Source organism: Chiloscyllium plagiosum, chromosome 20, assembly GCF_004010195.1.
Source record: "Chiloscyllium plagiosum isolate BGI_BamShark_2017 chromosome 20, ASM401019v2, whole genome shotgun sequence".
NCBI classification, from domain to species: domain Eukaryota; kingdom Metazoa; phylum Chordata; class Chondrichthyes; order Orectolobiformes; family Hemiscylliidae; genus Chiloscyllium; species Chiloscyllium plagiosum.
This window is the reverse complement of record NC_057729.1, coordinates 37,030,985-37,057,925: the sequence shown is the minus strand read 5'-3', so window position 1 is coordinate 37,057,925 and position 26,941 is coordinate 37,030,985. Positions and strand designations below refer to the sequence as shown.

Sequence of the window (26,941 nt, the reverse complement as noted above, 5' to 3'; positions counted from 1 at the left end):
TAATTTATTTTGTCATACATATGGCAACTGGCACAGAGACATACCATTCAGTACATGTTGGTGTTTCTGCTTTATTTAAGCATCATGTGTTTGTCCACTTTCCCTTTGAATGTACCGACATGATTGGTCTCAATTACTTCCTGCAATAGTTAGTTTTCACTGCTCTTCAGATAAACAGATTTTCTCAGAATTTGCAACTGGATTCCCTCATGACTATTTTATATTGATGTCTTTGATCAATGCTGTTCCCCACGGGAGAAAGCATTCTCCCATATAATTCCAAACAAAACCTATCTCAATTTTAAACACCTCTATTAGGTGACCTCTGATCTATCTACTTTCAAGATCCTTTTCCAGTGTAGTTTTCTAGTTTCATTCTTGTATGTCATTTCTGCATCCTTACCAGTTCCTCAATTTTTAAAAAAGATTTGGTGACAAGAAATTATTCTCATTGTGGTCGTACCAAGGGTTGATACAAATTTATTCGAACTTCCCTACATTTCAATTCTATCGCTAGAGAAATAAAGCATATTTCTTGGTTTACTGGATGTTATGGCCTTGCTGACATGTGGTGCAATGTTTTTTATTTGTATTCTGAGATCTCCTTGTTCTTTTGTTCGGTAACCATGTTGAACATCATTTCCCAATTATTTGCCCGGTCTGCTAGTTTATGTCATCCTTGTTGAAGTCCTCGACGGTATTGGCAATCTTCCAAATTTGTTCTCATTCGCAAAATTAGAAATTGTGTCTTTGGTGCCAAAGTCCCGATTGTTCATATAAATTATACAATTTATGTAATTTCAACCAATGTTGCATTGATATAATTCCACTAATCAGTAATTAATCTGTTAGTGTAACAAGGACATATCTTCTTTCTCATTCTTTGCAGGAGACCAAAATCAGCTGTTTAAGACTGGCAACTAAAGGTAAGAGAATATCATTCTGTTTTGTTTGCATTATTCAAAGCCAATAACTAGCATCGCACATAGCAAGAAAACACCTTTCCACCATGCTTGAAAGACATGTGGAGAAAAAAATTCTCAATCAGTGCTTGAATAAATTGGTTGTTTAAATGGCATGTTAGTATCCTGCATGAATTTATTTTGTGATTACATTGCCTGCTATCTTCAGCATTTATGGATCATATAATCTATATAAACTATTTGTTTTACATTGAGTTGCTGGTCTCATTGTATTGTCATTTTTGTGCATGATTTAACAATAGTAATTGTCTAGAAATTTAAAAGCCTGCATCCAGATGTCAACTGTTTATTTCTAAACATTTAGCTCTATTTAATTTATAGGTTTCATTATCATACTAGTTGCATTTAATGATGTGAAATGCAAATGGAAACCTATTCAATCATTTTAAGCTACCATTTCTTTGCATAGACTACTTTCCATGCGATATTTTTCTGTTGCACAGATTATTTAAATGTTGCCTGTTCATGAATGTCACTTATCTCTCTTTAGAAGTGAGACACAGTGTTGACACTTTATTAAGCAAACTGAAGGCAAAATAACAGAAGTATATTTGTATTAAAACCAACTATTATAATTTATTCTTTTTGAATTAAAATTGGAGATTGAGGTATCATTAAAACTTTAATCTGAAATAATTATTCATTTCTCTTGGGGTTTCCAGTTTTATTTTGTAGAATGGGGGTTTAAGATATTATCAAAGGATGTTTTTTCTTGGTAGACTCGCTTCTTTCTTTTTCTTCTCATGCATGCTGACCTGGAACTTTTCCTTTGTCTTAACGGTAATAGGTAGGATACAGATAACTACACCATACATACTTGTCATCCCAAGTGCAGGTGATTATCTACTGTCAAGTCAAAAATGTTAATTCTTCTCCAATCCTATGCAAATTGTTGTTTTGAAATGTTATTTACAGCTTTAGTGAATGTTTTGCGTTGAAGGAAATATTTTGGCCTACAAATAAAGGCTCTGCTGACAGCGCAGTAGATAAGTACACTGGAAGATTTGGTTATGAATCAAGGAGGTCAAAGAGATGTCAGGTTCAGTACTGAATAGTCAATGTACTACAGTCGGACCTTATTCCTCCTGAAAAGTGGCCTTGTTGGAAAGTGCAGGTGTGTGAACATTGTCTGCAGGCCAGATTGAACTTCAATGTACCACCTATAAATTCAGTCTCACCAATATTCAATATCTAAGTGAATGAAGGCAACTTGGCTGAAATGCCAGTGCTGTGACTCCTTCCTATCGGAAAGATGTTGTGAAACTTGAAAGGGTTCAGAAAAGATTTACAAGGATATTGCAAGGGTTGGAGGATTTGAGCTATAAGGAGAGGTTGAATAGGCTAGGGCTGTTTTCGCTGGAGCGTCGGAGGCTGACGGGTGACCTTATAGAGGTTTACAATATCATGAGGGACATGGATAGGATAAACAGACAAAATCTTTTCCCTGGGGAGGGGGAGCCCAGAACTAGAGGGCATAGGTTTAGGGTGAGAGAGGAAAGATTTTAAAGGGACCTAAGGGGCAACTTTTTCACACAGAGAATGGTGCGTGTATGGAATGAACTGCGAGAGGAAGTGCTAGAGGCTAGTACAATTGCAACATTTAAAAGGCATCTGGATGGATATATGAATAGGAGGGGTTTGGAGGGATATGGGCCGGGTACAGGCAGGCGGGACTAGATTGGGTTGGGATATCTGGTCGGCATGGACAACTTGGACTGAAGGATCTGTTTCCCTGCTGTATAGCTCTATGACTCTATGACCTGTGTAACTATACCCACTGTCACTTTGTGACTGTCAAATATAGTGTGCTGAGTAAATGACATTGGCGTTCTGACATTTAAGGATAGATAGGCTTTTCAAATTGAAGGACAAAGCTTCATTCATTTTAAGAATTCAGGTATGGGCATCCACTTCTCCACCATGCTTTACTGTTTATTCATTTCAATGTTCTTCTTGGTTTATACATTTAACTCATAAAACTCTGAAACTGCAGCTAGAAATCATAGAATACAAGCATTAAGAGCATAGTGTTTTTAGAAAACCATCCAGTTATATTGAATGCGTGTGTGATATAAATGCTTCTTGACATTTAATGTTACGGCCATCTAAATCTGTGTCTAGAATTTCACACAGATGAAATGTTTATTTGGATATCAGACATTCATTTATACATATCACTTCAAAAGGTGATATATTTAAGGGCAGAAATGTTTTGATGCCATTTAATAAAAAGATGTTGCCAGGCTATCTCTGGAAGGTACTTAATGCTGATCAAGATCAATTGAGTGGCATGGTGGTAATGTCACTGGACTAGCAACCAGAGGCCTCGGTTAATGCTCTGATGGCATGGTTACAGACCCCACAATGGTAGCTAGTGGAATTTTATTTAAATTAATAAACCTGCAATTTAAAGCTGCACCGGTCTGGCTCACATGTTATTCCAATCTTACCAAGAATGTGATGGACTTTTAACTGCTCCCTGAAATGTCCTCACAAGCCACTCAGTTCAAAAAACAGTTTAGGATGGGCATGAAATGCTGGTCTTGCTTAGCAATGCCCATGTTTCGTGAAAGAATTTTTAAAACTTGCTCCTTTATTCAAAATATACCTCAATTCAAGGCACAGGCAAAATGGAAACTTATGACATTTGCTGAAATCTTGAAAGATTCTCTTCTGTGTTATTGCAGTACATGACCACATTAACCTGAGCTGGCATCTTTCTTGACAGAAAAGCATAGCAGGTCAGGCAGCATCCAAGGAGCAGGAAAATCGAAATTTTGGGCAAAATGTTCCTGACTTGCTGTGCTTTTCCAGCACTAATCTAATCTTGACTGTAATCTCCAGCATCTGCAGTAAGCACTTCCGCCTATCTTTCTTGATGGTCTTATCCCACTCAGAGTCTCTTTAACTGAAATCAACTTATTCTCTCTTGGTTTAAGGGGCAAAATTGTACTAAGCTTGTTTATTTTTTGCAACAATTGAAGGTCATGAAATTTGGCCAACTTGCAAATTTATATTTAGAAAACTCAATTAGCAGTACATTCTGTTTTCTGAGTGATAGAGCAATGAACTTCCAATGTCTCCTACAAATTAGAAAATGAAAGGAAACATAAAGGAACATGGAGTCAGTAGTTAGGAAATAGAGGTAAATAAGCAAAAAAGAACCCATTAGTTATCATTCTTGCCATAATATGAGGCATTAAAATTCTAGAGGACAGAGAGATTAATGAACTTCATTTTTACTTAGGTAAGTAATTTTGAAGTAAGTTCAACCCACAGTTTTGGTTCCTTAGATTCTAGTGGATGGATCATAAGTTGATTCTCCTTATGCATGTTATGTGCTGAATTGTCAATATTGTATTATTTAATGAAGGTTTAAGAAACATGACAGTGCGAAACCAAGGTCTGAATTTTCATGCAGGGAGCCAGCAAAAATGTCACTGGAAGCTGGGATCTGGAGGTCCTGTCGCCATCCTACTATATCCTACACTTGCCATTTCGCAATGTGACTGGTGTTGGTGGTGGGTCTGGAGGTAGTAATGGAGTAAGGGTTTTGTTTTAATTTGCATATCCTGGGTTCACAGAGACAACTACACATCAAAATGTGCATCTGCCTCAGTAAAATCTGATTTTCAACACTGGGATGTACAAAACGCAACTGGTGCATTTAAGGCCTGCTAGGAGACATTCCACCTTCCCAGAGAGTTTTGGAGAAATAGGGCACCCTTTTAGACAGTTACCCTTTTGAATGTAGTCTTGGGACACCATTGGGAGAGGTCAAGAGCCCTTTTGGTTTATTAGACATAGAGACAAATGTACACGAAAAGCATGTAAGTTCATTGGAACTGTCATGGTCATGAGAACCGACCAGAGAGCTGCCAACCTGTGAAGGCATTTAAGTCCGCTTCCATTTAAATACTAACAGTGCTACAAAGAAGTACTTACAATTTCACCTATGTTGACATAGGTCTGAGGGGTAACCTAGATTGGAAACGTATGACTGATTTCACAAACTTTCATTGTCACAATGGATGCTTGCCATTTCACAGTTTAATTAACAGCACAAAGTAGTTATAAATTCTTTGAAATGGGACAAATTATGCAAATTACTCTTTTCATGAGGAACTTGGAAAATTAAATGTTGTGAATGAGTTTTTAATCAATAAAAGTATTTTATCTGAAATAGTTAATTTATCATCAGGCACTTAAGAACATTACTTAATCTCCACATTATACCTAACGTGCATTCATGGTGGATACTCGTGAGTTGGCATGGTTAGTATAAGAGAAAAGAATGATGGTTAGGGGGCATGTTAGCATCCATTGGGATAGAGGCTCTAAAGCTCAACAAGTTTGGCTTGATGGGCATAGGTTGGTATGAGGGTATAAGATACCATGGGGTGGGTGGGTGAGGAATGATTTAGCATGATTAAGACATGGCAAGTGTGTAGGGGATAAATGATGAGGGTTGGAGGACTCTTTTTTGGGTTATTTTCTTTCTCAGAGTTTCAACAATGTGCCAGTGCACTGAAGTCAGTCTTTTGCCCAGCTGCCCAAACAGGGCAGCCTGTGAACTCTGTCAGGGATGTCCCATCACAATCTCAGTTCTGAACTTTTTACAATATTTATCATTCATGAAGGAACATGGGGGCTTTGAATTCAAGTTTGCTAAGGAAATTTAATTCGGTGAAACGAGCAGTCACGTAAATGGGAGCAGAATATTATACTATGACTCAATGTTGCACACAGTACATAAGATCATGGGTAAGTTACATGAATGGTCAAAACCTTTAACTGTGGAGAAACATGAGGAATCCACTTCAGCCTAAGAAAGATCAGAGTCTGTAAACAGTCAGTGGCTATGAACTATGGAGAGAGCAGAGAGAATTGCAGGTCCATGAACATAAATCATTAAAAGCGATTGAACAGACTCAAAATAAATGAATTGATTGAATGTGAGCATTTATCTCATAAAGCCTGGAAGAAAAAGGAGGTAATCTTATGCTACAATTGTCTAGTTCAACTATCTCTGCTGTATTGAATTCAGTTCTCTGTCCTGTGCCTCAAAAGAATAATGCAGAATGACGTAAGGGTCACATAGGAAGACAGTCTGGATAGGTTAGACTTGTATTCATTTAAATATCAAATAATAATTGAGGTGACAAAACTATTAAAGTATTTAAAAGGGTTAACAAATAGTATTTCCTTTGGTGGGAGTCCAAAACTAACAGTCATAACCTCAAGGTTACTGCTGGTCAGTTCAGGGGTGATTTTAGGAAATATGGCACCTCCTCTCCCAAAACAATTGAGTCCAGATCAATTGAAATTCGAATCCTGAGGTAGATTTCTGTTAGACTTATCAGCAGAACCTTATAGGGGTCTCAGCGACATGGACTGTGGCGAGATTAATGGTGGAATCAGAGGAAGGACCTGTATCCCAATGACTGCAGCAGCTCAATAATCATTACTGCTTTTCACAAGCAGTGTGGCAAGCTTCTCACTAAGCAGTAGCAAGTTGCTAGTTAAAGGTGATTATTGCTTGTTAAATGCCTTGTTAACAGCTCAACCTGCCTCATTATTATTCAGCTTCCTTCCTTAACAAACAGAACAAACAAACAGGACATTGAGAAATCTCAACGTGGAAATCTGAGTGGGTACCTGGTGAATTCAGCTCACTGCTTGCTTCAAAGGTCTTCCAGGTTTTTATGTGATGTGATTGTTGCTAGCTAGGCCCATCCCTAATTGCCCAGGGGGCAGTTGAGAGTCAACTATATCGCTATGGATCTGGAGTCAGAGATAGGCCAGTGCTTCCATAAAGAATATTATTGAACCTGATAGGTTTTTACAACAGTCGATAATGGTTACATGCTCACTGTTAGGCTGCTTAAGAACAAAAAGCATCTCTGTGCATGATCCATGGGTACCAGCCGCATGCACCTCTCAGCCATTGATTTTGATATCTGACATTTGCCAACCTGTCATAACTACCATGCACCTCTCTGGTACACTCTGGAAGCACAGCTTTGCATTTCAGGGCATACCAGCAAACAGCATGGGAAGGCTGCAGCAGGAACACCTCATGCACATGGACAGGGATATTGCTCACTGGTTGGACCAGCCAATATCTCAGTGCTGCTCGCTTGCTCTCTTATTGCTTGCAGCATCCCTGCCTTGCCAAACTGATGCAGTTTGCCTTGTCAACAGACCTCATTGAAGGGAGCATACATCTTGCAGTAAGGCAGTGTTCTATGTCAACCTCACCCCTACTCCATGTGTCAGCAGCTTGTACAGCAAACACAGTACATGTGCAGCAAGCAAACAGCCATGGCTCAAAGTCTTAGAGAAGTAGTCCTCATTAACTGCCAGTTAGGGGGTTCCAACACAGTAAGTCAAGGGCACCCTCCCATACTAGTTGGGGTGGGGTTGTCAATCAGAGGATCCGTGCTTCTGTAATCCAGTGGGTTTGGTTGTGATGAATCCTATGGCTCCATTGCGATCAGTCCACGGGTTAGGGCTAACATGGTCAGGGAGATATACAGCTATGAGTCAGATCTAGTCACTACTCATCTGGAACAATTTGATTGCGTTGGTCAAGCAATGGGTCATGTACAGTTCACCAGGTCCAATGACTGAAGTGAAAGGGAAAGTTGGGGAGGACAAGGGAGTCTGCTGCTATAGAAATGAGACGTGGAAACCTATTCTTCAGGTTTGAAGGCTGAGACCACGGGGCAAAGGAGATGACAATTGTGATGGTTGGGGCAACAGTGTCTGTGAGGGGGTGAATACAATAAAGCACAGGTGGGAAAGGAATGGGGAGGATCATCCACAGTCAGGTTCATTCTGCCTTAAATGAAGAAACACTGTATGACCACACCTGGCATGGGATTGAGGGGGAAACATGTGCAGGTACAGGCTCACTAGACACGCTTGGTGAAAACCTGGGGAGTTGCAGAGCCAATTGGGGTTCATGGGAAGAGTGACCAGGAAGGGGGTATGGAGTGAAAACTAGGTGCTGGAAAAAAAATCAGACCTGGCAGCATCTGAGGAGTGAGGAACAGAGTTAAACTTTTGAGTCCAGTGTAAATCTTCTTCAGAACTGTGTCCTCTGTCGTCTGCTCTACCATAGCTCTGGCTGGATCAGAGGCACCCACATCAGTCAGGCCATTAGGTCTGATCAGCAATGATCAGCAGCAAGTTGTCCTGGAACCCCAGTGACCAGTCTTGTAACACACTAACTACACAAGAAGGCTCCAGAATGTAGGAATCGTGCAGCTGCTAAGATAGAGGTTAAATGCCTCCAGCAAGTGGTAACCGTTACAACAGATCACCTGAACATCACTTTCAAACTTCAGTTACATTAATATGCAAATGAAGCAAGGATGATGTGAGAGAGAAAATTTCCCACAGTGAATAGATAGCGTTTGGAATAAACTGCCTGGAAATATAGTGGAGTCAAATTCAACTGAGGCACTCCAGAGGACATCTGGTGATTATTTGAATAGGACTGGTGTGCAGGGATATGGGAGATTGGCTGCAGAGCCAGTACAGGCGTGATAGGGTGAATGGTTGTCTTCTGCACCATAACAATTCTGTGAGCCTAATGATAATGCTCAGTATTGGGACAAGTCTCAGTGTGACCTTGGCCTTGGGAGCATAAAATGACCTGGTGTGACCTTGCATCAGACACTGTCCTGATCGATTCGTGTGTGCGCAACATTGTTCTGTCCGAGTCCTGTGACATGCAGAGACTGAATCAACAGGGCGCCTATCTCATCATCATGAAATATAGTCTGGGTGGAAAAGCTCTGAGTCTCCAGTAGGTCCCATGCATCCTGACGAGCTTTGTGGCTGCAACCTCTCCCTGACCTGGGTGCTCCTCATTCTCTGCAGTGACCTGTTGCCTCTCCCGGGCTTGCATCAGCCCTGATCCCTCTGAATCTGCCTTTGCCTCCTTATGAAGGTAGCCACAGCAATGGATATTCCACCAGCGACTGGACATCAGACTCTGGGTGGAAATTAACTACATCGTGAACGGAAAAAGCAAAAGACAAGTCTCAGAAGAGTCATTGGTGGCATATCCTGCAGGTAAGGCTGCACAGACTCCTCCACACAGTGAGGCATGCTGCACAGCAAGGACTGTGTCTCATTTATTCAACTCCAGCCTCAGCATGTGCACCAACTTGGTGAAGGGGCTGCACTGGCTTTCATTTCTCATTGCATTCAGTGCAGACCATCATTAAACTTGCTGACAGATCATAAAGCAATGGTGTGTACCTCCCACAACACTCTTCAAAGCTGCGTGATAAATGGTTTGCAGCTGTCCAGCATTTGCCTCTTTTCTTTGTAAGATTGGCTTCTGAGTGTTGCTGAAGGAAGCAGCAATGTTCAATATGCAAGCTCCAATGGCATTCAAACTCTAAACACGTTCACTCTGCCCAAACAGCAGGTAGACAATGAAATGAAGGCAACTTAAATGTAGCTGGAGTTTGCAGTTGCCTTCTTCATGTATTTTTGCTTCAGTGCCCTTTCATCCAACAAAAATGGATCTCACACTTAGACTTATAGAGTCATAGAGATCCACAGTACGGAACCAGTCATACGGTTCAACTCATCCATGCTGACCAGATATCCCAACCCAATCTAGTCCCAACTGCCAGCACCCGGCCCATATCCCTCCAAACCCTTCCTATTCATATACCCATTCAGATGCCTTTTAAATGTTGCAATCATACTGGTCTCCACCGCTTCCTCTAGCAGCTCATTCCACACACGTACCACCCTCTGCATGAAAAAGTTGCTCCTTAGGTCTCTTTTATTATCTTTCCCCTCTCACCCTAAACCTAAGCCCTCTAGTTCTAGACTCCCCCACCCAGGGAAGAGACTTTGTCTATTTATCTTATCCATGCCCTTCATGATTTTACAGACCTCTATAAGGTCACCCCTTAACCTCCAATGCTCCAGGAAAACAGCCCTAGCCTATTCAATCTCTCTCTATAGCTCAAATCCTCCAACCCTGGCAACGTCCTTGTAAATCGTTTCTGAACCCTTTCAAGTTTCACAACATCCTTCCGATAGGAAGGAGAACAGAATTACATGCAATATTCCAAAAGTGGCCTAACAGCCACAACATGACCTCCCAATCAAACTGACACTGACTCTGCCCACCTTGGGTGTGGCCCTAGCAACCAGACGCACCACCAGAATTTCTGTGTCCACTTTTACTTTGCACTGCTCTGACAGTCCACTTCCACCGTTCTCTCAAATGTGGAGACCCACAGCACTAGATGTCACCTCCAACAGCACTCCCAGTCTCCTGACCCCCAAGACGACACCTTAATGGTGGTCATCCTGCTCCTTTACAATCTCTTGTGGAGGTCACAGTGATAGTCACTGCCAATATCCCCACTGCTGTAGCCTACCATACCCTCTAATGTTGTTCCACATACACCTGGGTCACAATCATTCATCGCAGACCTCTGACCAATTTTGACAAGCAGCCTCCAGACATGACTGCCTCGACCCTACCTGTTGTGTGTGCATTACCCTGACTGACAATATGTCGTTCCTTTCACTGCTTGAAATGACCCTACAGGATTGAACATTGTTCACTCCCTTGACTGTATCGGATATGTTCCCAGACCACGAGTGGGCCAAGTGGATAACTGTCTGAGAGTAGTGTGCGCTCATGACAGCTAGTAGTGGATCCCTGACTGACAACAACATCACCCTTGACTGGACGGAGGTTTTGCCCCCACCTAGTTTTTGACATGGCCAATGGGCTAAATGAGAATGCAGTATGTTTGCCACAGAACCAGCTGACACATGCTGTAGGTGTGAGATTGACGTTTCAGTGTGCTATGAAACAAGATTCCCCCAGACAGATACTTCCTGACAGGTATGACGAGTAGTCTGGCTGTGTGTCTGCTAAAGAACATGTTGATATAGCATTACTGATAGCCCTTGACTCTAACAGAAGTGCCATTCTGCTAACAAGCACAATATAGTAAGGTGGAGCTTGGATTCTGTGAACATGCAGGTAGGGGCTAAGTGAATGAAGAAGTGAAAAGCCTGAGATGCAGCCTGGCCTAATCCATGAGCTCAATGCCTGTCCCTTCGCACAAAGGATTGGCCTTGCAGTAGACTTTCAACACTGCATTACTGATGCATCCTGGAAATCTGTTGCTTTCTAAGTGGCCTGCAGGTGGATCAGAGTAGTGTCATGATGGTTGTGAGGTTTGGCAAATGTGAAATGTCCATGTCAGTGGAGGAGGGGTGCATGTGGATTGTACTTTTACATAGTGTTTGGTGCTGAGCAAGTGGAGGCTGTTTGCAGCCAGTGTTGAGCTGAAGTCACAAGGTACCCATTCTGACTTTTATGCTGAGAATTCTGGACATCTCGCTTGCTCAATGTGTTTGGTAAGATCAGAAGCCAAGTGATTACAAGGTGAGTTACAGCAGAAATAAGGTGTTTAACAACTCTGATTCCCCCTTAATTAATAACTTGCTGCCTCCCAGGGGAGGCTCACCTTACCACCAGCAGCGAGATGCTCCCAAAATCAATGTAGGCCTCTCACACTTGCTACAAATCCTGCTGTAGTCCATATTGCTAAGATCTCCATAAGATTCTACCCAATGAGTCTATATACCAAGCTGTAAACAAATAGTTCTTGCAGAATTCCAGCAGCATTACTTTGGGAGAGTATAAAGAAGTTGGACCTTAACATACAACAAACCCCTCAGTGTGAGGATAACATCCACACCTGTCTTCACATATTTGCACTTTCCAGCAGTAACCAATGGGAAGAAACTTTTTCTGACCATTTTCTTTTAATTTCTCTAAGGCTAATTAAAGAACCTACCAAACACTGACCTGGAAATCAGCAGTTAAGATGGGGAGATTCAATCTTATGACTCTTATCATACAAAACAGAACATTTACTTACCATAGAACTGAGAATACCTCCATGAGAATATTTTACTATTTCATAGCATTATGTGCTTTGCTTGTAGAGTGCTGTTAGCCTTTATATTTTGCCTTTTTTAAAAAAATATTGCTATCAGGAGAAATGCAAAAACAAACATGTTTATGCTACATTCCAAGGAGAACTTCCATTTCAGTACCACCAAAACACTTGCTCTTGTTAATGTGGCACCAACTTTGAAGGAAATTCGGTCAACAATTGACTGGTCTGAAACAGACATCTGCATCCTGCTCATTTCTTGACGTGAAATCTCGATTGGAAACTGACTTGAATTCTCAACCTGCAGTCTTGGCTGAGTACAAAGCAGCTCTTGGCATGTAGTAGCCGGAAGAATGAATGGTCTCTCTTAAACAGCTATGAGTTATGAAAAAGATGCTGGTTCCTGTTGTTGAATTGCTGGCATGCACTGAACCATGTGACCACTGTCAGCAGCATAAGAATCAGGTCACCTACCTGAGCTAAAATGTTACATTTCCTCAGCAGTACGAATAGGTAGTATAATACTGCATTTTTTTCTAAAAAAGATTTTTGGAAGACGTTACATAGAAAATACAGAAGATGCTGAACTGTTCTGAAATTTAAGGTACTTTATTCCACAATTGGCTTCTCTTCTACCAACAATGGAGCAATAGTTAGGACTACTGCTATTGCATTCTGAGCAGCCTGTTATCAGTTAAATGCTCCCCTTTGAATAAGAATAGTTCAATCTAATCTATTTGGGTTTCTTGCAGTTCCATCATCTCCGGTACTACCAACTGTACAAAACAATAAATGAGAATGATAGTGTGTGACCTTTTAGTTTATCACAATAATGGTCTCGATCCAGCCAAAATTAGAATGTAATATTCATGCAGTGTTACATTCATGCTGTTAAGTGTACACTATGGTGCTATTGAAAAGCAAAACAAAGGAAATTCAATTAAGAAATGAAGCGTTTTACACCTTTTGGCCAAAGAAAACCAATTGTATTTTGTAAAAGTGTACTTTGTTATTTTGGAAAACCTCTCATACACTTTCAAACCTGGGGTGATGGGGGGAGTATGTGTACAAATAACGGTGAAGGACAAGGTAGATAAGACAGTGCAGGTCAGTTGTGATGCTTCAGACTCCATGATTGATTGCTGTTGCACTTTGTAATTCAAAAAACCATATCAGTAATCCATACTGATATACATTCTGTTATGATGAAAGATTCCCACAAACAAAATCCATTCCTCATACTCTCACGTGCAATTTTATCTATAATACTCATTTATCAAAACCATAATAAAGTAGCCCATGAGAAAGCTTGTTCTTTTTGGACTGCTCTGAGCATTGATGCCAGAGATCCACAGTTTAGTGCACGGAATAATGACAGACAGATACCATGCAATTAAGTTAGCTTTTGCAATAGCAAAATGAGAACATGAATGATCCATAATCAATATGTTCTTCCTTTGGGAAGAAAGATTGAAAAGCTTTTCATTAAAAGCATTTCTCCTCTATTTGCCTCACATAAGGACTATTACAAAGGGACTGCTACTGCAGAACTGACTACAATAAGTAATGCTCCCAAACCCCTTAAATGAATTTCAACTTGAATATGCCTGAATTCTTATCAGTGGGAGCAAAAAGGAGAAGGGCGAGCATAATGAAAATGCTTTCAGATATTTTGTGGTATTACCTGCAGTAAATGTCAAATGTGTTACTATATGTCAGTCACCAAGCCTCTCATTTAACAATAGATGATGTGGAAAAAAGAATTTCCTATGTTGCAGCTGTAATGAAGAATTTCAGAAAACATTTATTATTAGAATTTGAAAGATAGTAATACCTGGCTGTTTTCATGTTCAATTTAATGTAATTGATCATATCATCATCACATTTTCTAAGATTGCGTTATCGCATCCATGCTTGTAGCATTTTGTAGCAGTGATCCCAAGACTTACCAATGATTTCAAATGTCATGACATTTTCAGGCATCAGACTTTTAAAACATCACAAATAGCATCCTTTATTATTTAAATCCATTCCATGTGGATTACAATACACTTCGCTGGTTAGATATTCAGGAAACTGTAAAACTGATACTCGGCAAGAATTATGTCTATGTAATACTTAAAACATTTCAGATTTAATTGAATAGGCATTTCAATTTACAGTGCCCGTAATTTAATTCTCTTTTCTGTTTATATTTTCATGAGTTTGTGAAAACTCAAAATTGTCTCATCATTTGAATAATGAATATAATGTCAGGAGACGTTCGAACAGCTGTAAGTAACAAAATCAAAAAAAGGAAACAAATCTGAAAGTGAAAATGTGACCCAGCAGGAAACTCAGCAGGGTTATGGTACTTTTAAAGGAAACCTGAGCTACCAGTTCTGAGAAATTACCATGCTCAATAACTCTCCCATACTGCTTCATAAAAACATTAAAAATAGGAAAAGATGCACATACTATTTGGCCTATCAAGCTTGTGATGCCATTTAATAAAATCAGAGTTAATCTTCTTTCTTAACTCACTCTCCCAAATTATGTCTATTTTCCTTCATTCCTTTAGTACCAAAATTTAAATGTACTCGATAACGAAGTACCCCACCTCTTTGGGGAAAGGAAATCGAAGCCTTTTGAATGAAGGAATTTTTCGTTATCATAGTTCTGAATAACCTGTGACTGTAACCTGAGTTCTAGACTCCCTAGCCAGGTCGAAATATTCTTCTAGCATCAATACTATCAGTTTAGAATACCTACAGTGTTGAATCAGGCCATTCAGCCCACTGAGTCCACACACTGACCTTCTGAAGACCATCACCCAGACCCATCCTCTCACCCTTTTCCATGTAATCCTGCATGCACAATCCACCTCATCTGCACATCTTTGAACTGTGGGAAGAATCCACAGCATCCAGAAGAAACCCACACAGACACAGGAAAAATATGCAAGCTCCACACGGACAGTACCCTGGGGCTGGAATCGAACCCAGTCCCTGATGCTGTGAGGCAACACTGAACCACCATGCCACCTTGTTGTAATGTTTCAATGAGATCATGCCTCATTCTTCTCATTTGACAATTGTTAAGAAAGGCACATTTTGTCAAAGTTTTTCATCATGTACACCATTCATAAGAAACTCCCATTGAGAAACTTTGTATCAAACAAGAGGAGTGTGCCTATTGGTTGGCAAGTTAGCTTTAATTGATAGAAGCATTGTCACAGAGAACGCACCAATCAAGGATGACTGAATGTTCATTGCCAAGCAGTTTAAATTTTAATAAGTCACATTCACTCCGATTGGAAAATGCAATACCCTGAGATTTAAACCAGAGAATGGCTGACATTTATTTTGGTACATCAAAACACGCACAGTTTATTCATGTTGTTGCTGCCTGCAAAGAATAGTACCCTCTGTATAAATCTATATTACCTCCAATATACAAGTGTACCATATCTTAATTTGGTTGTCAGCATAATTAGAATTATTTCATAAATGTTGCTCAATTTCAAGATCAGGTATAATGTTACACATTGTGTTGTGGATTTTGCAAGTGTATGCTGGTTGGGTTCCATCAGTATCCTGCTCAATGCAAGCAACCAGAGGAATATAAAGGATATGAAAGGATAGGCTTACATACCTAGTATCTGACCAGCATTAAAACTGATAAACCACATTACTTATAATTGCAATACACAGAACATTTTTGACTTGACTGAGCTGTGTTTCCTGACAGGAGTATCCCTCAACCCACAAATCAGTTGATTGGATTTTTGTTGCATTTCCTTTAAAGCAAGTAAAGTGCCCTTCTTGTTAAGGGCACCAAGACTGTGTTCCACCAAAGGTCTATGTAATTGTAGTCAAACCCTGTTTTCTGTTGCATTCCAATTACTTTGAAAGAAAGGCCTTTCACTATTTTTTGATGAAGAGTCATAGAGTCACAGTACCATAGAATCATACAACATGGAAACAGATCCTTCAATCTAGCCAATCCATTCCAATAATGTTCCCAAACTAAACTAGTCCCATCTTTCTGCACTTGGCCCATATCCCTCCAAACCTTTCTGATTCATGACTTATCCAAATGTCTTTTAAACATTGTAACTGTATTTGCATCCACCACTTTTGGCAGTTCATTCCACATACGAACCACGCTTTGTGTTAAAATATTTCCCCTCATTTCCTTTTTAAATCTTTCTCTTCTCAACATAAAAGTATGTCTCCTAGCTTTGAAATCCCCCACCCTATGGAAAATACCCTTGCCATTCACCTGATCAATGCCCCTCATGATTTTAAAAAGGTCACCCCTCAACCTCATATGCCCCAGTAAAAAAGTCCCAGTCTTTCTCATCTATTTTTATATCTCAAGCCCTCCATTGCTAGCAACATCCTAGGAAACTTTTTCTGAGCCCCTTCAATTTAATAATACCCTTCCGATAATACAGCGACCAGAACTGGATACAATACTCCAAAAGAGACCTTACCGATGTCCTGGACAACCTCAACATGACATTCCAACATCAACACTCAAAGGTTGAAGCAATGAAGACAAGCATGCTAAATGCCATGTTAACCACCCTGTATACCTGTGACAAAAATTTCAAAGAATTTAATACCTGAACCCCTAGGTTTCTCTGTCCTACAACACCAAGACCCTAGCATTAATTGTATAAGTCCTGTTCTTGTTTGTATAACCAAAATGCAATACCTCACATTTATCCAAATTAAACTCCGTCTGCTACTCCTTAGCCCATTGACCCAATTGATCAAGAACTCTTTGTGATCTTACATAACTTTCTTGACTGTCCATTATACTACCAATTTTGATGTCATCTGCAAACTTACTAACCATGCCTCCTGTATTATCATCCAAATCATGTATATAAATAAAAAACAAAAGTGGACCTAGTACTGATCCATGAGGAAGACTGCTGGTCACAGGCCTCCAGTCCAAAAATCAACTCTCCAATAACACCCCTTTTCCCCTACCAGAAAGCCAATTTTATATCCAATGGCAAGCGTACCTTGATCTAACTTTATTAATTAGTCTGCCAGACAGAGTTGAAAATCACACAACACCAGGTTATAGTCCAACAGGTTTAATTGGAAGCACACTAGCTTTCAGAGCGACGCTCCTTCATCAGGTGATTGTGGAGGGCTTGATCGTAACACAGAATTTATAGCAAAAATTTGCAGTGTGATGTAACTGAAATTATACATTGAAAAATTGATTGTCTGTTAAGCCTTTCATCTGTTAGAATACAGTGAGAGTTTCACTTCTTTAAAAAAACACAGAATTTATAGCAAAGATTTGCAGTGTGATGTAACTGAAATTATACATTGAAGAATTGATTGTCTGTTAAGCCTTTCATCTGTTAGAATACAGTGATAGTTTCACTTCTTTCATCTAACAGATGAAAGGCTCAACAGATAATCAATTTTTCAATGTATAATTTCAGTTACATCACACTGTAAATTTTTGCTATAAATTCTGTGTTAGGATCAAGCCCTCCACAATCACTTGATGAAGGAGCGTCGCTCCGAAAGCTAGTGTGCTTCCAATTAAACCTGTTGGACTATAACCTGGTGTTGTGTGATTTTTAACTTTGTACACCCCAGTCCAACACCGGCATCTCCAAATCATGTATACCAGACAGAACCTTGTCAAAGGCTTTACTAAAGTCCAAGTAAACAATGTTCACCGGTCTACCCTCATCAATCTTTTTGGTTCCTTCAGTTAAAAACATGATCAAGTTTGTGAGACGCGATTTTCCTCACACAAAGCCATGCTGACTATCCCTAATCAATCCATGCCTCACCAAATGCATATCATTAGATGCGAAATATTACTTCTGTTTCTTCCCACAGATGTTGCCAGAAATGCTGAGTTTCTCCAGCAATTTCTGTTTTTTTCCTTTTCCTAATCTAATATTTGCATTATCCGACTTCCTACATATTAGCTTTCTGTGATTCATGGACACTCAAATCCCTTCAATACCAACATTTCCCAGTCCTTCATTATTTAGAAGATAACTTGCTTTTCTAGTTTTCCAACCAAAACTAATTAACTTCATATTTTCCCATGTTGTATTCCATCTACCACATTCTTGCTCAGTCATGCAACCTGTCCATAGTCCTAAGCAGCCTCTTTGTAGCTTCCTCAGCTTTGTATTTTCCCCAGCTAATTTTGTACGTCATAATATGTGGATACACTGCACTTAATCTCCAACTCTAAAACATTGTTACAGATTGTAATCCCTAAATCTATGTTATTGCTATAGATTGTAATTAGCATTGATCCATGTGGAACCTCACTGAAAACAAACTGCCTCTTTTTTATTCAGACTCTCTGCTGTTTGTGCAAGAGCTAACATACCTCCTACAATCCCATTACCTTAAATTTGTCTATTAACTTAACATTTGTTTTATTCATTCAGGAGATATGGGCATTGCTGGCTGGGCCAGTCTTTATTGCCCATCCCTAACCATCCCTAATTGCCCTTGAAAATGCGGAGATGAACCTTTTTGAACTACTGCTGCACATTTGGGGTAGGCGCACTCACCATGCCAAAATGGAGGGAGTTCCAGGAATTTGACCCAGTGACACGGAAGAAAAAGTGATAAATTTACAAGCCAGGATGGTGAGGGGTTTTGAGGGAAACCACAAGTGATGGTATGATCATGCATGTGCCCTACTTGTCCTTCTCGAGTGTAATGGTCATGATTCTGGAATGTGCTGTGTAGGGAGCCTTGGTGAATTTCTGAATTTCATTTTGTAGATGGCCATTCGCTGCTACTGAACGTCAGTGGTGGACGGAGTGAATGTTTGTGGATGTGGTACCAATCAAGTGAGCTGCTTTATCCTAGATGGTGTCAAACCATTTGAGTGTTGTTACAGCTGCACTCATCCAGGCAAGTGGGGAATATTCCCCACTTTTTGAAAATTCAAACATTCTACATCAAAGGATTCCCAGAAAAGACAAAATTACATCTAGAAGGAAACAATTTAATGGATTCTATTGAGGCACATCAAGCAGCAGAGTTGACCTGTACAGAACCAATTTCCTAAATGTTTTAATGGACAGGGATGAGTGAGAATGGAAATCCTTATCCCCTTCCTTTACTTACCATCATCTGTATGTTTTAGAGAAATAATGTGAGTATTTCTTAACCCATATTGTATAGACCATTTTAATAAAAGCAGCATGCTTTTGGGGTTTTAAATAAAGAAGATTGTTTATTTGTAGGGTCACCTTGAAAACCTAGCCAACTCACTATTCTGTAACTCTCTCTCTCTCTGTCATGCACACACACACATTCTTTACGAAAGCCATTGCAGGATTCTGTCAATGAAGTAGCCTTTGTATCAGGTCACAAAGTTAGTTTTTTGTAGTCTTAGTACCAGAAAGTTGGTTCTTTATACTTGTGAGCCAGAGATCTTACACTGTTGCAGAGTCTGATTTTAAAATATAGATATTGTTGCCTTTGTTTACGCTGCTGTTTCTTGCTGTGTAGCTTATAGACTGACAGGCTTCCGGGTTGGGAGAAGTAATAAGGCTTTTTTTGGGGTCAGTTTTAATCAGTAAGTTGCACATGGTCAGGAAGGAGAAATCACATCCAGAGTGAGACACAGCCCATGTGAGTGCATGGTTCAGGGATTTTGAAGGCAGTTTTTGAATAGCACTGGTAAATACTTATTTTCTTTCTCCATTTTAAAAGTTTAAAATTCAGTAGTTTACTTAAATGGTTAATAAGATAACAGACTCAGGTGACTGAAGGGCAGTTATCAGATAATCATCTGAAGCCTGAATAGGGCATTAATAGATTTTTTTTACCATTGCAGCTTAACTAGTGTGAATCATCTCAGCTCACCTCACCTCAGCTTTAATTAAGAGAGGTTGAAAGTGTACAACCAGTAATCTGCACACAGTCATGAAGGACCGGTTACATCCAAAGTGAGACTCAGCTTGGGTGAGTGTATAGTTCAGGGACTTTGAGGCAATGTGGTAATTTGGTGCAGAGCGGAAGAGGCGCTTTTTACTTGCTTTTTGTTGGTTCATAATTTGTAAGGTCTTTTTAACAAGGGATATTCAAGCTCAGGATCAGAGACCCAGCATAAAAGAGTGATATGAAAGGAAAACTAAGTTTATTTGTTGGTAATTTGACTATCTATTACAGATTACTTTCAGATTGCAGATAAATAAGGGAAATATTTGCAGGTTACAAACTAAAAGGCCAGTAGAATTTTTTTTTTAAATCATGTTAGAATTAAGTAAGTAAAATTGAGATGCATGCAGGTGATGTGTTGTAACTGCATGATGTGGAAGCTGGTGGACCCCATTGGGGTTCATAGTGACCACATCTGGAGAAAATGATGGTTGTTTGAGGAACTCCCAACTCAGAGTTGATGAGCTGGAGTCTGAGCTTTGAAAACTACGATACACCAGGGAGGGAGAGAGTTACCTGGATGGTGTGTTTCAGGAGGCAGTCACATCCCTTAGATTAACTACCTTGGTCAGGGACTGAGGAGTGTGACTATGAAGTCAGATTGAGGGATTCAGGAGGTAATGTTGAAGGAACCTTAGCCCTTGAGCTTGTCTGACAGGTTTGAGCTTCTTGCTTCCTGTATGGATGAGAGTTAGGGCTGTAGGGAGGATGAGCAAACTGACCATAGCACTGTGGTGCAGGGAGTCATTCAAAAAGAGGCAGAAAGAGAAATATCATTGTAATCAGGATTGTAATTTCTCTCCACAAACTGTTATTGCTGCTCCACCATCTTCCCTGCCCGACTCCCCTTCGAATCCACTCTGACAAGCTCCTCCCTCATGTCTTTGTGGTTACCTTTACCTAATTGTAGTACTGTTAAATCTGACTCCAGCTTCTCCCTCTCAAACTGCCAGGTGAATTCTATTATATTATGGTCACTGTCCCCTCAGGGTTCCTTCATCTTAAGCTCCCTAATCAATTCAGTCTCTTGCACATGACCAAATCTGGAATTGCCTGTTCCAGAGGGGGGAGCATGAGTTTCTCCAAAGAACCATTTGGTAGGCATTCCCGACTTGCTTTTCTTAAGATCCACTATCCACTGATTTTTCCTGTCCGCCTGCATTCTGAGGTCCTCCATTCTTATGTGTTTCTTACATGCCTTTTTAGCTCCTGATTTATTTTCTTGCCCACGTCCTGATTACTACTAGGAAACCTAATAACACCCAACAGGGACTTTTAATCTTTGTGGTTTCTCAACTCTGCCCACACAGATTCTATGCCTTTTGACTCTATGACTCTATATCACTTGTTGCTATTGATTTCACTTCATTTCAAAAAGCAAGGCAACCCTGAGATCTCTGCCCAACTGCCTATCCTTTCAATTGGCATATCCTTGGGTATTTCATTCCCAGCCCTGATCCATTTGCATCCACGTTTCTCTGATACTTACACCGGCCAGTTTCAATCTGTGCTATAGACTCATTTACTTTGTTTCATATACAGCATATCTTTAAGTACAAGCAATCAGTACTGAATTGACTACCACCCTTCTCATAGTTGCCACTATATCTGCTGTGCCTGAAATTAGATTCCAGGGCCTTTCCATTCTCTCTGTCCTATTACTTGTTATGGAAACTTTATTGATCTCAACCGAGCCATCTCCACCTTTAACGTTTCCGTAACTTTCCATGCAACTGAAGCCCCCTGACTATTTAGTTTAAAGCCATATCCACAGATCTAGTTATGTGATTCAGGTGGAGGAAATCCCATCAGAACAGCTCCATCTTCCCCAGTACTGGTGTCGCATCAAACTCATTTCTCCCACACCAGTCTTTGAGCCAAGCATTTGCATCTTTAATCTTGTTGACCCTGTGCCAATTTGCTCATGGCTCAGATAGTGATATGGAAAATATTACCTTTTTGGTTCTGCTTTTTAATTTAGCCCTTGCTGCTCATGTTCCCACAGCAGAACCTCCTTCCTCTTTCTACACATGTTATTGGTACCTATGTAGACCACAACAATTGGATCTTTCCCGTCCTACTCCAAGTTCCTCTGCAACCCAGATGAGATATCCTGAACCCAGGCAGCAGACAGGCATGACAGCCTTTGGGACTATCAATCCTGGCCACAAAGGACATTGTCTATTCTCCTGACTATACCACCCTGGATTACAAATACATTTCTCTTTTTTCTCCCAGCCTTGAATAGCTCGCTGACCCACAGTTTGCTCATCTTCCCTACTGACCCCTCTCTCATCCACACAGGGGCAAAAATCTCAAACCTGTTAGATAAGTTCAAGGGCTGATGCTCCTTCAGCACTACATCCCCTCCTGTTCATACCCTCCTGTTCCTGACCACTGATCAAATTCAAGGCAATTAATCTGAGGGGGTTGACTGCCTTCTAAAACATAATGTCCAGCTAACTCTACCCAACCCTGATGTGTCATAGTATGTGAAGCTCAGCCTCTAGCTCATCAGTTCTGAGCTACAGTTCCTCAAGCTACACCTGGAGCAACACTTGTTTGAGATGTGGTCACTGTGAACCACGATGGGGTCCACCAACTCGCATATCATGCAGTTACATTGCCTGGCCCAGCCCTTCTATTTCAATGACTTAGTTCTTCATGGGATCTATAAAAAAATTAGAAGTCACACAACACCCGGTTATAGACCTTTGTCAGGTGCAATGCTCTGAAAGCTTTTGATTTCAAACAGACCTGTTGGACTATAATCTGGCATTATGTAACTCCTAACTTTGTCCACTCCAGTCCAACACCAGCAGCTTCACCTTTGTAAAAATAATTTCTACTGGTCTTTTAGTTTGTAACGTAAATATTTTCCGTATTTGCCTTGAATCTGAAAAGAACCTATAATAGATCATCAAAATTGTAGTCATCGCCAATCGGTGAGCTTATGATTTATCATTATGGTCCTGATGAAGGGATTTTGCCCGAAACCTTAGATTTTCCTGCTCCTCAGATGCTGCCTGTCCGGCTGTGCTTTCCCAGCACCACTCTAATCTAGACTCTGATTTCCAGCATCTGCAGTCATCACTTTTGCCTTCTGGTTTATCTGTGATAACATTCTGTTATGTTGGGACCCTGATTCTGGGCTTCAATGTATCCTGTTTGCAAAAACAAAATTACTAACTATGAGCCAAAGAAGTAAGCAAAAAACAACTCTTCCCTTCCTCACCAAATTCCCACACTTCCTCTAAATTCCCCAAACTAGATACTCATTCAGGCTGTGTCTCAGTCTGGACGTGATCTCTCCTTCCTAACGGTATTATTACATCCTGGTTGCTGTCTGTTAGAATTTTCACCTTTTTGTTTGTTCATTGATGCTTCTCTCGGCAGCACACACCTAATTTACACCAATCAAGGGGAAACCTCCCCAGGAATCATTGGGGCCATTGGAGTTGTCATTCAACCAGATGACCGATAATAATTCTTCAAAAGAGCTTTCAACTAATTCTGTAAATATCTTCAAAATATTTGAAATCTCTTCAAATATGTCAGTGGCCTTTTGAAATACCAAGGGAATCTGAAACTTCTATTCTTTCTGGTAATGCTTTTCAGATTTCAGTAACAGGCTGTGGTTACCTTTTCATTAAGATTTCCCTTCTCTTTTTTTGTTGATTACTTTAAAACCATAATCTCTGAAGTAAAGTTAACCTAAAATGTTAACCCTGTCTCTTTCTCTACAGATGTGGCCTGATCTACTGATTATTTCGAGCATTTTCCATAGATTTCCACCTTTCAATCTCTGCTGAGCAACCACTCCCGCAGAAAAGAGTTGTAATGAATTTTACAGCACAAAATGAACTGCTTGCTGCTGCGGAGCTGGTTCTCTGAAAGTGATGTGTCTATATTCTCATTTCCTTGCCATTTCCCCATCTTTTATAAGGGTATATCTAGTTTCCTTTTGAAGATCATTATGAATTCTTATTCCATTATTGCAACTGATGGCCCTCTTTCAAAAAATAATCTACGCCTAGCTTCTTCATTGCCAGTAATAAAATAGAAAGTGCTGGAGAAACTCAGCAGTCTGACAGGATCTGTGAAGAGAGAAACACAGTAACATTTTGAGTCTGGTATGATTTTCTTCTGTTCCTCCAGCACTTCCTGTTTTTATTTCAGATCTCCAGCACCTACAGTACTTCGCTCTTACCCTTCATTTCCAGTACTGCCTAATTCCACCAATGTAACTCCATTTATGCTCAGCTTATTTACTGTTCCAACATATGTGGATAATTATGCTTTCTCGTCTAATAAACATGAAACCCTTATTAAAGCTGCATTTAATGTCCCTTGTCCCTACCATTTATTTCTATCATTACTCATGATTGCCCCCAACTCTGATTTTTCAAGGTTAATCTCTGACTCAAACTCATACTTTTAATTTACACAACAGCCCAACAGTTTCAGGAAAAGAGATCCAGTCACAAAACAAACATAATTAAACTTTGACCAACTTAAACCACATCTGGAACGCAATAAACATGTTTAACCTGTTCTTCATACTGAACAATTTAAACTAAGATAAAATTCAGTTCAATTGTAAAGATAACCCAAAAAAAACTAATGTTCACCCCACTTCACTCACTTCACACTCCGCACTGTACTGGGAGTAGAGCTTTTGTCCACTGATGGGGGTAGGTATGACATAGCAGATGTGGAAAGAGCAACTTAATGTTGTTACAGTTTATTGTTGTCTTTCTGACTGTTGGCAGTATTGCTCAGGGGGCAAAGGGCAGGATCCAGAAGCCCACCCATCTGAGATTACTGGCTTTAATTATCTTCCTCACCTACCATTCCACCAGTCTCCACATCCAATGCATCATCCTCATCTTCCGCAACGACTGTTCCCTCTTACAGTCCTTGGTTCACTCCACCCCCACACTGAACCCCTAGGCACCTTCCCTTGCAACCAGAAAAGGTGCAAAACTTGCCAGTACACCAACCTCCTCACCTCCATCCGGGGCTCCAAAAAATCCTTTCAGGTGAGACAGAGGTTCACTGTCTCTCTCCCAGCCTAGTTTACTGCATCAGGTGCTCCTGATGTGGTCTTCTCTACATCAGGGAAAAGAGATCCAGTCACAAAACAAACATAATTAAACTTTGACCAACTTAAACCACATCTGGAACGCAATAAACATGTTTAACCTGTTCTTCATACTGAACAATTTAAACTAAGATAAAATTCAGTTCAATTGTAAAGATAACCCAAAAAAAACTAATGTTGACCCCACTTCACTCACTTCACACTCCGCACTGTACTAGGAGTAGAGCTTTTGTCCACTGATGGGGGTAGGTATGACATAGCAGATGTGGAAAGAGCAACTTAATGTTGTTACAGTTTATTGTTGTCTTTCTGACTGTTGGCAGTATTGCTCAGGGGGCAAAGGGCAGGATCCAGAAGCCCACCTATCTGAGATTACTGGCTTTAATTATCTTCCTCACCTACCATTCCACCAGTCTCCACATCCAATGCATCATCCTCATCTTCCGCAATGACTGTTCCCTCTTACAGTCCTTGGTTCACTCCATCCCCACCACTGAACCCCTAGGCACCTTTCCTTGCAACCGGAAAAGGTGCAAAACTTGCCAGTACACCAACCTCCTCACCTCCATCCGATGCTCCAAAAAATCCTTTCAGGTGAGACAGAGGTTCACTGTCTCTCTCCCAGCCTAGTTTACTGCATCAGGTGCTCCTGATGTGGTCTTCTCTACATCAGGGAGACCAAACATCAGGGAACTGTTCACCAAGCATTGCAGCCGGTCCACAGGGGCCGACTGGACCTCCCAGTCACTGGCCATTTCAATCCGCCCACCACTCCCTTTCTGACATAACCATCCTTGGCCTCGTCCATTGCCAAAACCAACCACAGCTCCAATTGGAGGAACAACACCTTATCTTCTGCCTAAGCACCGTACAGCCCAGAGGACTCAACACTGAGTTCTCCAATTTCAAATAACCTCCCTCCCCATCCCCAACTCCCATCCAGCCCATCCTGCTACCTCCTACTGCTCCCTGCCACCAACCAGATTCATTCCTTCCATTGACCAACCAGGTCATACCCTCTACTATCTTCACCTATCGCCAATGCACCACCCTTCCCCTGCCTTCCCCTTTATCTGAAGCTTCCACCACACCCACCCCCAGTCCTGAAGAAGGACTACAACCAAAACGTTGATTTGTGCAGCTCCTGATGCTGCCTGGTTTGCTGTGTTCTTCCAACCTCCTGCTTGTCTACTTTGGATTCCAGCATCTGCAGGTTTTTGTTTGGCTCTTGTGCTCACTATCTTGGCAGTTACCATGATGCCATAATACCTCACCCCTTTTTGTCACCATTGTATTTTTCTGGATGGGTTATCAAGGATAAACTTGTCCTTTACGTGACCCTGAGTCAGAACTGCAACAACTGAAGCCACCACCTCACAGGGACCACAAGGAGTAAGCCAGACAGTATCAGAAGATGTGGTTCCAGTGTCTGTATTGGTCTACTTTTGCACTTCAGTACGTTTTGTCAGGTTCCCGAATATTGTGGTAGTCTGCTGCATTCTCTATAACATGATCATCCAGAGAGAATGATGAGGGTGATGTCCTAAATTGACATAGTTCCTCACAGGGCGAAAGGATAAAGGGAAAGATGAAAATGCAGAGGTAAGTGTTGTCCGTACTGAGCAGGAAAATATCTGGACCTAATTTAAGAAAAAAGCTCTCAACCAGGTGGTGTCAAGGTCAGGGCACATCTGAGCCTGGTATGTTTCACATGAGCGCTAGTCGAACAGCAGGACTCTAATACCTGGAATTCAATTTCATCTGCCTAAGAGCAATCCCATCTTGAAGGCACAAAATGAAACTGATCCAACTCTAACCCCTAATGCATGGTGTGCATCTGCCTACTGGTTTCAGTCTCATCACTGAGTATTCCCTTAACCACTTCTCCCCTCTTTTGCCAAAAAAGGGAAGCTCAAATAACTCAGCATTCCTTTGTTATTAATAAAATGCAAT

At 40.7% G+C, this 26,941-nt stretch overlaps 1 protein-coding gene across 6 annotated transcripts in view; it reads left to right on the top strand.

Annotated features, from left to right (window-relative positions):
* Nucleotides 1–26,941, top strand: part of LOC122560178 (receptor-type tyrosine-protein phosphatase T-like) — a 1,397,629-nt gene that overhangs the window by 1,070,931 nt on the left and 299,757 nt on the right. For 4 of the 6 annotated variants that reach the window (XM_043710562.1, XM_043710557.1, XM_043710558.1 and 1 more), the window contains exons 13-14: nt 890–926; nt 1,771–1,818. In XM_043710562.1, coding sequence (XP_043566497.1) covers nt 890–926; nt 1,771–1,818 — 85 coding nt within the window. The remainder of the gene's footprint in view (nt 1–889; nt 927–1,770; nt 1,819–26,941) is intronic. The other 2 variants (XM_043710561.1, XM_043710560.1) reach the window with 1 other exon arrangement.